The following is a 15,365-nucleotide window of genomic DNA, read 5'->3' as shown; positions in this document are numbered from 1 at the left end:
CTACGAGGATTGGTTGGGGCGGACACAGAGATGTAAGGCAAACTGAAAACAAGGCTGGAGATGGCAGTGGGTCAGGCGCCAACAGTCATCTAGACTCAAAACATTAGCTTTGCTCTTTTTTCCACTGAAGCTCCCTGATCTCTGGAGTTGCTGGCTTTCGTACAGATTCCAGCATCTGCAGTCGTTTGCTCCTACACAGATGTCAGGCTCTGGATCAATGAACCTGCTGGGGGAACAACATTTTGTTCTGCAGCAAGTCGCAGTGGCCTGGAAGTGAGGGCAGTGGAACCGGAGATGGCAAATGATTCCAAAAGGAAACCGGATAGACACTGCAGGGAAATAAACTGGCAGGGACAGAGTTCTTTGAGAATTCTCGGTGCTCCCTGTGGTACCCATCGGGTGGATGATGAATACAGCTGCCCTGAGCCCCCAGAACCAATTGAAATGTAAAACTCTAACCAGAGATGCTGTGTGGGTCAATTTAATTTTAACCTGAGCAGCACAACTTTTCTCATCAGGAGAATTATTAACCAGAGGCTCTATTACGGATTTAGCGACCAATACTCTCAACGGGAAGTGCAAGAATAGTCCACTGGGGGCAGACTGGTTTCCTCTACAGAGAGCTGGGGAAGACCCGATGGGCTGAATGTCCTTAAGGTGCGCTGCTAACGGAAAGTGAAAGAGTGTCAGCATTAATTCACACAGCGTTTCCACAGCAGGTACGACGCAGCATCAGTAGACGGTAGCAAACATGCCCGTAGGGATGGAGATGCCACAGTTAAGGGGCTCAGAATGCAAACAGCAACGGTCCCTGCAATGACTCCCTAACCCCTGCAGCAACACAATGTCGGGGAGATGTCCACGAGCAGCAGGGTGAAGAGTTTTGTAAATTGTACGGGGAAGACAATGGGTGGTTTCCCATCAAAACAATCTCCCAGGACGCTGAGCAAGGCTGGCATTCATTGGCCTTTCCCGAGCTGCCTGGGAACATTTCAGAGGCAGCTAACAGTCAAACCCTTCGCCACCCCTCGCTGGGGATCCTGGGTCAAACTTACAAAAGAATGGGAGGATCAAGAGCCATCTGACCCCTCGAGCCTGCTCCGCCAATCATTAAGGGTCATGGCAAAACTTTTCGTGGACTCAGCTCCATTTACCTTCCCTCTCACCATGACTCCTAATTCCTTTACTGGTCATACAAATTACCTATCTTAGGTTTAAAAGCATTCAATGAGGAAATCTCCACTGCTTCTCAGGGAATTCCACAGATTCACAACCCTTTGGGTGGTGAAGTTCCTCCTCAGCTCAGTCCTAAATCTGTTCCCCCTTATTTTGAGGCTATTGCCCCCCCCCAGTTCTAGTTTCACTCACCAGTGGAAACAATCTGCTTCTATCTTATACAATTATGAAGGGAATAGGTATGTTTCTATGAACATGGGCCAGACTGGGGAAGGATGGCAGATTTCTTTCCATGTAAGTGCTGCCAGGTGTGAGTGGGGAATGCCGCTTAGAGCATTGGCATGGGCTGCAAGAAGAGTGGCAGTGCCACTCAGGCACCACCTATACCCACAGTAGGCAGCCCCCGCAGATTGAAGCTCGGTATTATTGAGGGAGGGGGGAGCACTGTGCTAGACAAGGTCCCATTACCCGGATCCTGGGCTCCTAGCTGTTGCCGGTGATACAAGAATCGAGATCCAAGAGATGCAAGTCCGGACAGTCTGGCAGCTCAAGGCTCTGCCTGGGTGTGACGGTGCGGTGCGTAGCGAAATGTAGCGAGCCAGGCAGAGAAATGACAGCCTTGTGGTGTTGGGGGGGGGGCGTGCGTGTGTGCGCGCTGGCTGGAATTGAGCCCAAACATTTGTGCAGGTGAGGGAGGGTCAGAGTTTGAGTTTTCGAACGCTGCCCCCCGAAACACGACGCTGAACCGTTCTGCTTGCAAGATGGAGCACTGCCGATCTACAGAGGGACACGGTTCTGCACCACCGCACCCCCACCCCCCCGACATCACTGACCGCTTCGCGCGGGATCGTCAGACACGAGACACGCACGCAGGCTTGCGGTCCGACAAGCGAGGAGCCGATGGACCGCCCAGCGCCAACATGGCAGGAAGGATTACTGAAGTGAAAACGGGGCTTACCCCCGGGTGAGTGAGCAGCCAGACGCCTCGCCCTGTCCTGTGTTGTTCGAGGCAGGGCAACAGCAGCCCCAACGCCCCCTTCCCCCCCCACTCTACTTGACAGGCTCCACCACCAGCACCTTGCACTCTCGCTTGGCGATCTTGTCGACGGACAGCACAGCCTTTTCCGAGGGGAGGTAGAGGGGGCGGCCAATGGGGGAGCCCACGGGGGGTGTGATCGCTCGGCGCTCCATCACGCTCCCAGTCCTGAGGTTGGCGGGGGGTGGGGGAGGGGGAAAGAAGCAGAGGGGCCAGGTCACTGAGGAGGAACGGCAAAAAGATAATGCAGCTAACAGGAGGCAGCTCGGGATCGTTTCCCAACGGGCAGAGGTCCAGACGGCGAACGGGCTGGAGGAGTTTTGGGGGGGGCGGGCAGTGAATGGGGGAGGACACTTGAAGAAACCATCATCGTTGACAAAAAAGGGTTAGGAAGCAGAGGGCCCCGTGTTGAGGTGATGACGAGGTGAGGAATTAGCTTTATTTTCGCGTAAACATGGTGAAAGTTTGCGCATGTGGAGCACACTAACAGTGAGAGGGCAGCAGGTTTAACTATGACTTTCAGGAGGGAGCTGGGCCATTGACAAGCGACAAAGTGAACTGGGCCATGGCGAAATGGCAAGGGGTTTGGGCCAGCACTCGTGTGGATGGGCCAAAGGGTCTCCTCCGATCGTTCTTTGAAGGAGATGGAGGGCAATATCACCTTTGGTTGAGGTCCTGACGCCAAGGTCTTCTGGAAACTGCGACTGCTCGAACTTGAGGCACACTGCTGATTTCAAAATCTGATCCCACTCCAAACGGGACATCTGTGTCGTCCCCTCAAGCAGCACCACCCTCCGAGGCACACCCCTGCCCTCGTCAAATCCAGCCCCCTCAATCCAATCCGGCCCTGCAGGGGACTCGGACAGAAATGGAGACTGGGGTCTGAAGGCATAACTGAAGGTCACGGTAGAGTGATGGTAATGGAGTCGGGGGGGGGGGGCGGTCACAGTGGAGCGATGGTAATGGGGTCAGGGAGGGGTTATGGTGGAGTGATGGTAATGGGGTTGGGGGGAATGGTCACGGTAGAGCGATGGTAATGGGGTTGGGGAGGTCACGGTGGAGTGATGGCAATAGGTTCGGGGAGGTCACGGTGCAGTGATGGTAATGGGGTCGGGGGGGACCGTCACAATAGAGTGGTGGGAATGGGGTTGAGGAGGTCATGGTACAGCGATGTTAGGGTGGGGGGGGGGGTCACAGTGGAGCAATGGTAATGGGGTCAGGGGGTCACGGTGGAGCGATGGTAATGGGGTCGGGGGGGATGGTCACGGAGGAGGAAGGTGGTGACAGAAATACGGAGGGGGTGTAGGGGCTGGAAGAGGTGACGGAGATAGGGAGGGAGTGTAGAGGATAGAGGAGGTTACAGAGATAAGGAGGTAGTGTATGGGGCAGGAGAGGTTGACAGAGTTAGGGAGGGGGTGTAGGAGGTAACAGAGATAGGGAGGGGGTGTAGGGGATGGAGGTGGTGACAGGGATAGGGAGGGCTATTGGGGCCAGAGGGGGTGACAGAGATAGGCAGGGGTATAGAGGCTGGAGGAGGTGACGGAGATAGGGAGGGGGTATAGGGATGGGAGGAGGTGACGGAGATGGGGAGGGGTGTAGGGGGTGACGGAGATGGGGAGGGGTGTAGGGGGTGACGGAGATAGGGAGGGGGGGTAGTGGGTGACGGAGATAGGGAGGGGGGGTAGGGACGGGAGGAGGTGATGAAGATAGGGATAGGGTGTAGGGGATGACGGAGATAGGGAGGGGGTGTAGGGGGTGAAGGAAATAGGGAGGGGGTGTAAGGGGTGACGGACACAGTGAGGGGAGTAGGGTGTGACGGAGAGAGGGAGGGGTTGTAGGGGGTGACGGAGATAGGGAGGGGAGTAGGGGGTGACGGAGATAGGCTGGAGGTGGTGACGGAGATTGAAAGGGGTGTATGGGATGGAGGAAGTGACGGAGTCAGGGAGGGGAGTCGGGGGTGACGGAGATAGGGAGGGGTTGTAGGGGGTGACGGAGATAGGGAGGGGTGTAGGGATGGGAGGAGGTGACGGAGTCAGGGAGGGGTTGTAGGGGGTGACGGAGATAGGGAGGGGTTGTAGGGGGTGACGGAGATAGGGAGGGGTGTAGAGGGTGACGGAGATAGGGAGGGGGTGTCGGGGGTGACGGAGATAGGGAGCGGGTGTCGGGGGTGGCGGAGATAGGGAGGGGGTGTCGGGGGTGACGGAGATAGGGAGGGGGTGTCGGGGGTGACGGAGATAGGGAGGGGGTGTCGGGGGTGACGGAGATAGGGAGGGGGTGTCGGGGGTGACGGAGATAGGGAGGGGTTGTCGGGGGTGACGGAGATAGGGAGGGGTGTAGAGGGTGACGGAGACAGGGAGGGGGTGTCAGGGGTGGCGGAGATAGGGAGGCAGTGTAGGGACAGGAGGAGGTGACGGAGATAGGGAGGGGAGTAGGGGTTGAAGGAGCTGACGGAGATAGGAAGCGGGCGTAGGGGGTGACGGAGATAGGGAGGGGTTTAGGGGCTGGAGGTGGTGACGGAGATAGGGAGAGGAGTAGGGGCTGCACGAGGTGACGGAGATAGGGAGTGGGTGTAGGGGGTGACGGAGATAGGGAGGGGTTGTCGGGGGTGACGGAGATAGGGAGGGGTTGTCGGGGGTGACGGAGATAGGGAGGGGTGTAGGTGGTGACGGAGATAGGGAGGGGGTGTAGGGGGTGACGGAGATAGGGAGGGGGTGTAGAGGGTGACGGAGACAGGGAGGGGGTGACGGAGATAGGGAGGGGTGTAGAGGGTGACGGAGACAGGGAGGGGGTGTAGGGTGTGACGGAGACAGGGAGGGGTGTAGGGTGTGACAGAGATAGGGAGTGGAGCAGGGGGTGATGGAGACAAGGAGGGGAGTAGGGGATGACAGAGATAGGGAGGGGGTGTAGGGGGTGACGGAGATAGGGGAGGGGGTGAATGGGGTGACGGAGATAGGGAGGGGTGTAGGGGGTGACGGAGATGGGGAGGGGTGTAGGGGGTGACGGAGATAGGGAGGGGGGGTAGTGGGTGACGGAGATAGGGAGGGGGGGTAGGGACGGGAGGAGGTGATGAAGATAGGGATAGGGTGTAGGGGATGACGGAGATAGGGAGGGGGTGTAGGGGGTGAAGGAAATAGGGAGGGGGTGTAAGGGGTGACGGACACAGTGAGGGGAGTAGGGTGTGACGGAGAGAGGGAGGGGTTGTAGGGGGTGACGGAGATAGGCTGGAGGTGGTGACGGAGATTGAAAGGGGTGTATGGGATGGAGGAAGTGACGGAGTCAGGGAGGGGAGTCGGGGGTGACGGAGATAGGGAGGGGTTGTAGGGGGTGACGGAGATAGGGAGGGGTGTAGGGATGGGAGGAGGTGACGGAGTCAGGGAGGGGTTGTAGGAGGTGACGGAGATAGGGAGGGGTTGTAGGGGGTGACGGAGATAGGGAGGGGGTGTCGGGGGTGACGGAGATAGGGAGCGGGTGTCGGGGGTGGCGGAGATAGGGAGGGGGTGTCGGGGGTGACGGAGATAGGGAGGGGGTGTCGGGGGTGACGGAGATAGGGAGGGGTTGTCGGGGGTGATGGAGATAGGGAGGGGTTGTCGGGGGTGGCGGAGATAGGGAAGGGATGCAGGTGGTGACGGAGATAGGGAGGGGGTGTAGGGGGTGACGGAGATAGGGAGGGGTGTAGAGGGTGACGGAGACAGGGAGGGGGTGTCAGGGGTGGCGGAGATAGGGAGGCAGTGTAGGGACAGGAGGAGGTGACGGAGATAGGGAGGGGAGTAGGGGGTGATGGAGATAGGGAGGGGTGTAGGGGTTGAAGGAGCTGACGGAGATAGGAAGCGGGCGTAGGGGGTGACGGAGATAGGGAGGGGTTTAGGGGCTGGAGGTGGTGACGGAGATAGGGAGAGGAGTAGAGGCTGCACGAGGTGACGGAGATAGGGAGTGGGTGTAGGGGGTGACGGAGATAGGGAGGGGTTGTCGGAGGTGACGGAGATAGGGAGGGGTTGTCGGGGGTGACGGAGATAGGGAGGGGTGTAGGTGGTGACGGAGATAGGGAGGGGGTGTAGGGGGTGACGGAGATAGGGAGGGGGTGTAGAGGGTGACGGAGACAGGGAGGGGGTGACGGAGATAGGGAGGGGTGTAGAGGGTGACGGAGACAGGGAGGGGGTGTAGGGTGTGACGGAGACAGGGAGGGGTGTAGGGTGTGACAGAGATAGGGAGTGGAGCAGGGGGTGATGGAGACAAGGAGGGGAGTAGGGGATGACAGAGATAGGGAGGGGGTGTAGGGGGTGACGGAGATAGGGGAGGGGGTGAATGGGGTGACGGAGATAGGGAGGGGAGTCGGGGGGTAACGGAGATAGGGAGGGGGTGTACGGGGTGACGGAGATAGGGGAGGGGGTGAATGGGGTGACGGAGATAGGGAGGGGGTGTCGGGGATGATGGAGATAGGGAGGGGAGTAAGGGATGACGGAGATAGGGAGGTGTGTAGAGGGTGACGGAGATAGGGAGGGGAGCAACGGATGACGGAGTTAGGGAGGTGTGTAGGGGGTGACGGGGATAGGGAGGTGGTGTCAGGGGTGACGGAGATAGGGAGGGGAGCAACGGATGACGGAGATAGGGAGGTGTGTAGGGGGTGACGGGGGATAGGGAGGTGGTGTCGGGGGCGATGGAGATAGGGAGCGGACTAAGGGATGACGGAGATAGGGAGGGGTGCAGGGTTTGACGGAGATTGGGAGGGGTGTTGGAGGTGATGGAGATAGGGAGGGGAGTAGGGGCTGGAGGTGACGACGGAGATAGGGAGGGGAGTAGGGGGTGATGGTGATAGGCAGGGGTGTACGGGCTGGAGGAGGTGACAGGGATCGGGAGGGGTGTAGGGGGTGACGGAGATAGGGAGGGGGGTGTTGGGGGTGACGGAGATAGGGAGGGGGGGTAGGGGGTGACGGCGATAGGGAGGGGGTTGGGATGGGAGGAGGTGACCAAGATAGGGAGGGGTGTAGAGGGTGACGGAGACAGGGAGGGGAGTCGGGGGTGACGGAGATAGGTCGGGGGTGTAGGGGGTGACGGAGATCGGGCGGGGGTGTAGCGGGTGTCAGAGATAGGGAGCGGAGTAGGGGGCGACGGAGATAGGGAGGGGAGTAGGGGACGACGGAGATCGGGAGGGGAGTAGGGGGTGACGGAGAAATGTTGGGGGTGTAGGGTCTGGGGAAGGAGCCAGCGCTGAGAGCTGGTAGCTGTATGCAGCCACAGTGGCCTTACCTGATGAGGTGAGTGCTCCGTGAGGGTTGCTGGTGAGAGAAGGACTGCGAGCGGCCCAGGCTGGCCTGGTGACGTTCCATAAGGTCGCGCACAGCGGGGCTGCTCGGGCTGTTCCTCCGCGAAACGGGCCGGGCCTCAGGAGGAGGGTTTGTCACACTCGCTGTGAACTGTAACTTCAACTTCATATGCTGGCTCAGCTGGGGGGAGGGAGGAACGCAAGAGAGAGAGACAGAGGAGAATGGGGAGGGGGGGAGAGAGACAGAGAATGGGAGTGAGAGAGAGAATGAGGTGGGGGGGAGACAGAGAATGGCGGGGGCCAGAGTGAATGGGCAGGGGAGAGAGAGAATGGGGGGAACAGAGAGAACGGGGGGGGGGAGAAGAAGAGAGAGAACGGGGGGGGGAAGAAGAGCGAGAGAACGGGGGGGGAAGAAGAGAGAGAGAACGGGGGGGGAAGAAGAGAGAGAGAACGGGGGGGGAAGAAGAGAGAGAGAACGGGGGGGAAGAAGAGAGAGAGAACGGGGGGGAAGAAGAGAGAGAGAACGGGGGGGGAAGAAGAGAGAGAGAACGGGGGGGAAGAAGAGAGAGAGAACGGGGAGGGAAGAAGAGAGAGAGAACGGGGGGGGAAGAAGAGAGAGAGAACGGGGGGGGAAGAAGAGAGAGAGAACGGGGGGGGAAGAAGAGAGAGAGAACGGGGGGGGAAGGAGAGAGAGAACGGGGGGGAAGGAGCGAGAGAACGGGGTGGAAGAGAGCGAGAGAACGGGGTGGAAGAGAGCGAGAGAACGGGGTGGAAGAGAGCGAGAGAACGGGGTGGAAGAGAGCGAGAGAACGGGGTGGAAGAGAGCGAGAGAACGGGGTGGAAGAGAGCGAGAGAACGGGGTGGAAGAGAGCGAGAGAACGGGGTGGAAGAGAGCGAGAGAACGGGGTGGAAGAGAGCGAGAGAACGGGGTGGAAGAGAGCGAGAGAACGGGGTGGAAGAGAGCGAGAGAACGGGGTGGAAGAGAGCGAGAGAACGGGGTGGAAGAGAGCGAGAGAACGGGGTGGAAGAGAGCGAGAGAACGGGGTGGAAGAGAGCGAGAGAACGGGGTGGAAGAGAGCGAGAGAACGGGGTGGAAGAGAGCGAGAGAACGGGGTGGAAGAGAGCGAGAGAACGGGGTGGAAGAGAGCGAGAGAACGGGGTGGAAGAGAGCGAGAGAACGGGGTGGAAGAGAGCGAGAGAACGGGGTGGAAGAGAGCGAGAGAACGGGGTGGAAGAGAGCGAGAGAACGGGGTGGAAGAGAGCGAGAGAACGGGGTGGAAGAGAGCGAGAGAACGGGGTGGAAGAGAGCGAGAGAACGGGGTGGAAGAGAGCGAGAGAACGGGGTGGAAGAGAGCGAGAGAACGGGGTGGAAGAGAGCGAGAGAACGGGGTGGAAGAGAGCGAGAGAACGGGGTGGAAGAGAGCGAGAGAACGGGGTGGAAGAGAGCGAGAGAACGGGGTGGAAGAGAGCGAGAGAACGGGGTGGAAGAGAGCGAGAGAACGGGGTGGAAGAGAGCGAGAGAACGGGGTGGAAGAGAGCGAGAGAACGGGGTGGAAGAGAGCGAGAGAACGGGGTGGAAGAGAGCGAGAGAACGGGGTGGAAGAGAGCGAGAGAACGGGGTGGAAGAGAGCGAGAGAACGGGGTGGAAGAGAGCGAGAGAACGGGGTGGAAGAGAGCGAGAGAACGGGGTGGAAGAGAGCGAGAGAACGGGGTGGAAGAGAGCGAGAGAACGGGGTGGGAGAGCGAGAGAACGGGGTGGGAGAGCGAGAGAACGGGGTGGGAGAGCGAGAGAACGGGGTGGGAGAGCGAGAGAACGGGGTGGGAGAGAGAGAATGGGCAAGAGAGAGAGAGAATGAGAGGGGGGAGACAGTAAGGGGGGAGAGACAGAGAGAAAGGGGGGAGAGACGGAGGGAGAGGCAGAGAAGGAAAAAATAGTTGGGGGGGGAGGGGGAGGGAGAGAGAGAGAGAGAGAGAGAGAGAGAGAGAGAGAGAGAAGCAGCAACTCAGTGTAAATAAACGGGAACAGGGCGAGAGCACAAACAGGAACAGGATTCAGTACCTTGATACTGATACTGTTTCAAAACCTCAAATCAATTCATAAAGGTGGTTAGAGGCTCAAAGGAAATACAAAATCATTACAATTCACTAGCTACATTGCATTAAGTCTGTCAAATTACTCTCTGCAGCACCAATCCAGAAACATGCACACATAAACAATATTTAGCTGACACTAAATATTCCACATCTGAGGGGTCTCAACCTGAAACGTCAGCCTTCCTGCTCCTCTGATGCTGCCTGGCCTGCTGTGTTCACCCAGCTCTACACCGCATTATCTCGGATTCTCCAGCACACAATTCCAGCCTCGGGCGACTGTTTGGAGTTTACACATTCTTCCTGTGTCTGTGTGGGTTTCCTCTGGGTGCTCCGGTTTCCTCCCACCATCCAAAGGTGTGCAGGCTAGGGTGGATTGGCCGTGTTAAATTGCCCGTAGTGTTCAGGGAGGTGTAGATTAGGTGGGTTATCGGGGGATGGGTCTGGATGGGATGCACCGAGATTCGGTGTGGACTTGTGGGGATTCTATGGATTATATGATCAGCAGTTCCTACTATCTCAGACACATTAAAGTCAGACTGGGCAGATTTGATGAAGGAAATGACTACCCCTTATTTCCGATTGCCTTTCCGAAGCCCTGACAGGGAGGGCGTAACAGGAGTGGATGAGGGGGCAGCACAGAAACTGCAGAAAGCTGAGCTGCTCTGGGAAACAGGGGGAAGACTAAGCACTGTCAAGGACCATTTGGGCTGAATATCATTTGCAGAGATTCACTTTTGGGAGGTAACAGTACGTCGTAGAACTGTCAGGGAGCGAACAGGATCAGAGCTTTTGATTTATTTTTTCCACAGGAAGAGGAGAGACCCACAATTGCAGATCTGTCCTCAAACGAGGTGACCGGCTCAGTCCTTGGAGGGGCCAGTTTGTATAACAATGTAGCAAACAGCTGAAGCAGCCTATTCAGGTCCTCAGTAAGATCCCAGCTGATCCATTTCAATCCCACATTCCCAGCTCCCTTCCGATAACTCTCAACTCCCCTCCCTTGTCTCAAATAGATGCAATGCCCCCTACTCCCAGTCCACTGCCTTGCGAGGCAAGGCATTCCAAAAGGTGCATAAAACCTCTCAGGAAGGAAATTCTCATCATGTGACAGTAAAGCAGAGCTGCTTAGTTCTGGACTGGTCCCCAAGATGTAAAGAACCTTTCCACATCCACCTTGTCAATTCTGGATCTATAATCTATCCCCTCCAATCTATACTCCAGGGGAAACAAAGCCCAGTCTGTCCAATCTTTCCCTCATACAGTAACCCACTTATTCCAGTGAACCACCTCCAAGGTATTTACATTCTTCCTTTAATTGAGTGAGGAGGGACAGAACACACACAGCATTTGAGATTCACCCTCACCAATGTCCTGTATAACTAAAGCATAGCTTCCATGCTTCAGGGTTGGATTCCCCTTGCAATAACAGACAGCGCTGCACTAGCCTTCCTGAAACTTCCTTGAGCCAGAAAAAAATACCCCTTTTGCAACTCATGCACTAGAACACCCAGACCTCACTGCACCTTGGAATGAGGGGACAGCCGTTCCGTGTTTATGTGAACACTCTGCTTTCTCATTCCTCCTGCCAAAATGTACAATTTCAATTTCCTCGCTTCTGCCAGATAGTCACGTTCTCCCTCAACCGGCCAATGCCCAACTGCAACCTTCTTGTTTCTTCTTCACAACAGGCTTCCCTCCCTTCCCTAGTGTCTTCTGGGAATGGGAGTGACATGATTTTGCTCCACAGACCCAGTCACAGTTCTACAGTCCTACAGCACTGAAGCAGACCCTTCAGTCCAACCAGTCTGTGCTGACCACTATCCAAACTAAACTAGTCCCACCTGCCCGCTTCTGGCCCCTAACCCTCCAAACCTTTCCTGGTCATGTACTTATCCAAATGTCTTTTAAATGCTGTAACTGTACCCACACCCACCACTTCCTCTGGAAGCTCATTCCGCACACGGACCACCCTCTGTGTAAAAATGCTGCCCGTGTCTTTTCTCCTCTCACCTTAAAAATATGCCCCTAGTCTTTAAATCCCCCACCCTAGGGAAAAGACACCTCCCGTTCACCTTATCTATGCTCCTGATTATTTTACAAACCTCTATAAAGTCATCCCTCAGCCTCCTACACTTCGGAGAGAAAAGTCCCAGCCTATCCAGCCTCTCCTTATAACTCAGACCCTCCATACCCAGCAACATCCCGGTAAATCCCTTCTGAACCCTCTCCAGCTTAATATCCTTCCTATAACAGGGCGACCAGAACTGGACACAGTGCTCCAGAAGGGGCCTCACCAGCCTCCTGTACAACCTCAACATGATGTCCCAGCTCCGATACCTCAACAGGGAGGGAATGGAGAGTTATGGAGCACCCACTGGCAAACTGTTTATAGTTTAGAAAGGCATCGTGCGTCAGCACAGTCTTGGTGGACCAAAGGGTCTAGCCCATAGCCCAAAGGGTCTGTTTCTTCGGTTTAGCTTCATTGTAACGTCCCTGTCAGTCAAACAGCCAAAATCAATTAAGCAAGTCCTGAACACAGGAGTAATTGATGTTAAAATGGAAGTGCCCTGGCAGATCACTGTAGCACATCAGTCAGCAGCCCCGTTGCTGTGGATCTGGAGTTACATGTAGGCCAGACGCGGTAAGTACAGCAGCTTTCCTTCCCGAAAGGGGCATTAGTGAACCAGGTGGGGTTGTAATGACAAGTGATGATTGTGAAACTGGTATGACCGAGCCTAGGTTTCAATTCCAGGTTTGATTTGGTCGGACTGAAGTCCCTCCAGACACTATGATGGGAAATGGAACTGTCTCTCCAGAGCGTCAAAGTATCGATCAGAAATTTAAAAAAGAACACAAAGTGCTGGAGAAATTTAGCAGGTTGAGCAGCATCTGTTGGAGAAAGAGCAAGGTATTTAATGCCAAGATCTGAAATGTAAACCGAAGGGAGTAATTTTGGATTTGGAACATCGACCCTCTCTGCACTCAGGCTGCCTGACTGACTGCATTTCTCCAGCACCCTCTGTTTATACCCTAAGGAATGAGGCAGGGTGAAAACCAGGAACTGTGCATGCTGGAAATCTGAGGCAGGAACAGAAGCTGCTGGAGAAATTCAGCAAGATTGGACAGTATCTGAGGGGAGAGAAGAGAGAGAGTGGGGGGGCAAATGGGGAGATAACAGGAAGGGGGTGGGAAGACAGGGTAAGGAGATGGGGGTGCAGGAGGGAGAAGGAGAAGCAAAGACAGAGAGGGGAACAAGGGAAGGTGGCGGGGTGGGGAGAACACTGAGTCCAGGTGACTGTTCATCATCAGTGTGTTCTGAAGGAGAGCCACTGAACTCGGAACACTGACTCTGCTTTCTGTCTCTGTCTCTCTCAGACTCTGTGTGAATTTCTCCAGCAGCTTGTCATCTCTGGATTACACATCCCAGGGCCATCATCACCACGGCCTCAGCATGGAGACTAGCGTTAGAGACAGGGTGTGCGTTTCGGCTGTGCCCACTTTACCTCGAAGAGCCCGGTGCGCAGCACCTGGAACGCGACTTTGTACGTCACTGAACTACCCTTCTTGCAGTAGCCCAAGTGGTTGAGGGGCGTGTGGCAGACCACGGAGTTGACGGTGGTCTCAGCAGCACGTACATCCTCCTCCGACAGCTTCTTCCCTGATGAGAGACACAGAGACAGGGCGGGGGAGAGGGAGAGCGAGAGAAAAGGGTGACTCTGAATGCAAAGGACTGAGAGAAGTGAACAGCCATCAGGACACAATGCAAGAGTGCCAAATTTGAAACCCATCACAACAATGTGTACCACAGGAGGAAGGGGTGGCTGAGTCGCAGCTGATTGGTCAAAGCATTGCCACGGAGAAAGGCCAAAGGTTCAACAGCATCTCTCTCTCCCTCTGCACCAACTGTCGAGCTTTGTCATTATCGACTGCACCCTTCAGGTGGTAAACAAATGCAGTGATGCTCTCACACAAACCGCACCAGTTATATCACTTCGGCTATTCTAGTTTTGCTGCGACCAGCACTGCTGCCTGCAAGTGACAGAACTGCCACAGTAGGTAGCCGTTTGGCCCATTGTGGTCCTGCTGGTTCACCTGTAACCTTCTCGCCTTCTCCCTGTGACCCCTACACAGACTTGCCTTTTGAGGGGACCGTCCGGTTCCCTTTGGGAAACCCCCCTGCGACCTGCTTACAGGGCATTCCAGACCCCATTTCATTTCCTCTGCTTTTGCTGTCCTTTCTTTTTTGTTTAAGAGCAAAGAAGCGGGAGCAGGAGTAGGCCATTGAGCCCCTCGAGCCTGCTGCCTCATTCAATCTGATCATCTCGGCCTCAACTCGACAAGCCTTCGACCCGATGCTAATTAATAACCCGCCTTCTTAAATTCACCCGGAGGTTTGGTCTTTACTTTCAGATGGGAGTGCACCCATTTCTGTCACGGTTTGTCCCTGTCTATTCCCTTTTGATCCTCTGTTTGAGCTCTCCCGTCTTTCAGCCCCTCCTTCCCTTTTACCCTCATCCTCTGAGCCCGTTCTCCAAATCTGATCGAACCTTGATGGCACGAACTGTCGCGCTGCCAGTACTTACCCGCCTGCAAGCTGAGGGCACTGTCTGGGGTCCACACCAGCCGGACAGCTAGGAAGTCCTGCAGGTTGTTCAGCAGCGTGTACTTGACGGTGAAGCGCTTATACAGGGGGACGGGAGACTCGCACGACGCCATCATCACAAACTTGGGGCGGTTGAGCTGAATGTTCGGCAGCCTGAAGGAGCGAAGGCGAAAGGGGCGTCACATGGAAGGAGACACGCCTGAACTGCCGCGACTTACCTCTGCTTTGTGTTGCACCCAAACAAACAGAACCCACCGCACTCAAAAAAAAACAGAACGCATCTATACGCACAAATCAGATGGTGGCCATTCAGCCCCTCGAGTTTGCTTTACCGCTCAATAAGATCAAGGTTGATCTGACTGTAACCTCGAATCTACATCCCTGCAACATCCTAGCTCCATCCCCCAACCTCCCACTGGACAGGAATTGTACGAGTTGCTGCCTTAAAAATAACAACACCAGGATACCACTTTGTCTGCCTCCTCAGTAATTTCTTCCCAATGCACTCAGCCCTCAACAGAAGCATTCTGAGGAAGGGTCACTCAAGCCGAAATGCCGACTCTGATTCCTCTCCACAGGTGCTGCCAGACCCGCTAAGCTTTTCCAGCAACTACCGTTTTTTCTCCTGACTTCCAGCATCTCACTATTCACTCGGTTTTTAGGAGAATTCTCCCCTTCTTCGTTTTAAACAGGCGACTCGCGGATTTTAAAACAGTGACCCCTTGTATTTATGAAGCAACAGCATCAAAGATTAAGGGTCCATCCAATTAGCAGCGGTAAGGTAATTAAAGAAATTGATTGAGTTGACAGAGGAAAACTATTTTCTTTGATGCGGGAAGAGTTTAGGATATTTTATAGGCTTTGGCGGCTGGGCCCATCCCTATTTTCCCTCAAGGTGTGTGGGGGGGCGGGGGGGGGGGGGGGGGGGGGGGTGTGTGCTGCCTTCTTGAACCACTGCAGTCCGTGTGCTACAGGGACACCCAAACAGTGTCGTTAGGGAGAGAGTTACAGGATTCTGACCCAGGGACACTGAAGGAACGGTGATGTATGTCCAAGTCAGGATGGTGAGGGGGTTGGAGGGGAATGTGCAGGGGGGTGGTGTTCCCATGTACCTGTTGCCCCTTGTCCTTCCAGATGGAAGTGGGTCGCGGATTCAGAAGGTGCTGCCTGAGGGTCTTTGGTGAGTTTCTGCAGAG

At 55.8% G+C, this 15,365-nt stretch overlaps 1 protein-coding gene across 3 annotated transcripts in view; it reads right to left on the bottom strand.

The window, feature by feature from the left end:
* Positions 1-1,082: 1,082 nt before the first annotated feature.
* Positions 1,083-15,365, bottom strand: part of trappc14 (trafficking protein particle complex subunit 14) — a 63,555-nt gene continuing 49,272 nt past the window's right edge. For all 3 annotated transcript variants that reach the window (XM_059642695.1, XM_059642694.1, XM_059642696.1), the window contains 4 exons: positions 14,150-14,322; positions 13,070-13,224; positions 7,457-7,653; positions 1,083-2,380 (listed from right to left, as the gene is read on the bottom strand). In XM_059642695.1, coding sequence (XP_059498678.1) covers positions 2,227-2,380; positions 7,457-7,653; positions 13,070-13,224; positions 14,150-14,322 — 679 coding nt within the window. In that variant the 3' untranslated portion in view covers positions 1,083-2,226. The remainder of the gene's footprint in view (positions 2,381-7,456; positions 7,654-13,069; positions 13,225-14,149; positions 14,323-15,365) is intronic.

Source organism: Stegostoma tigrinum, chromosome 45 (assembly GCF_030684315.1).
Source record: "Stegostoma tigrinum isolate sSteTig4 chromosome 45, sSteTig4.hap1, whole genome shotgun sequence".
Lineage (NCBI taxonomy): Eukaryota > Metazoa > Chordata > Chondrichthyes > Orectolobiformes > Stegostomatidae > Stegostoma > Stegostoma tigrinum.
This window is presented reverse-complemented; position numbering and strand designations above follow the sequence as displayed.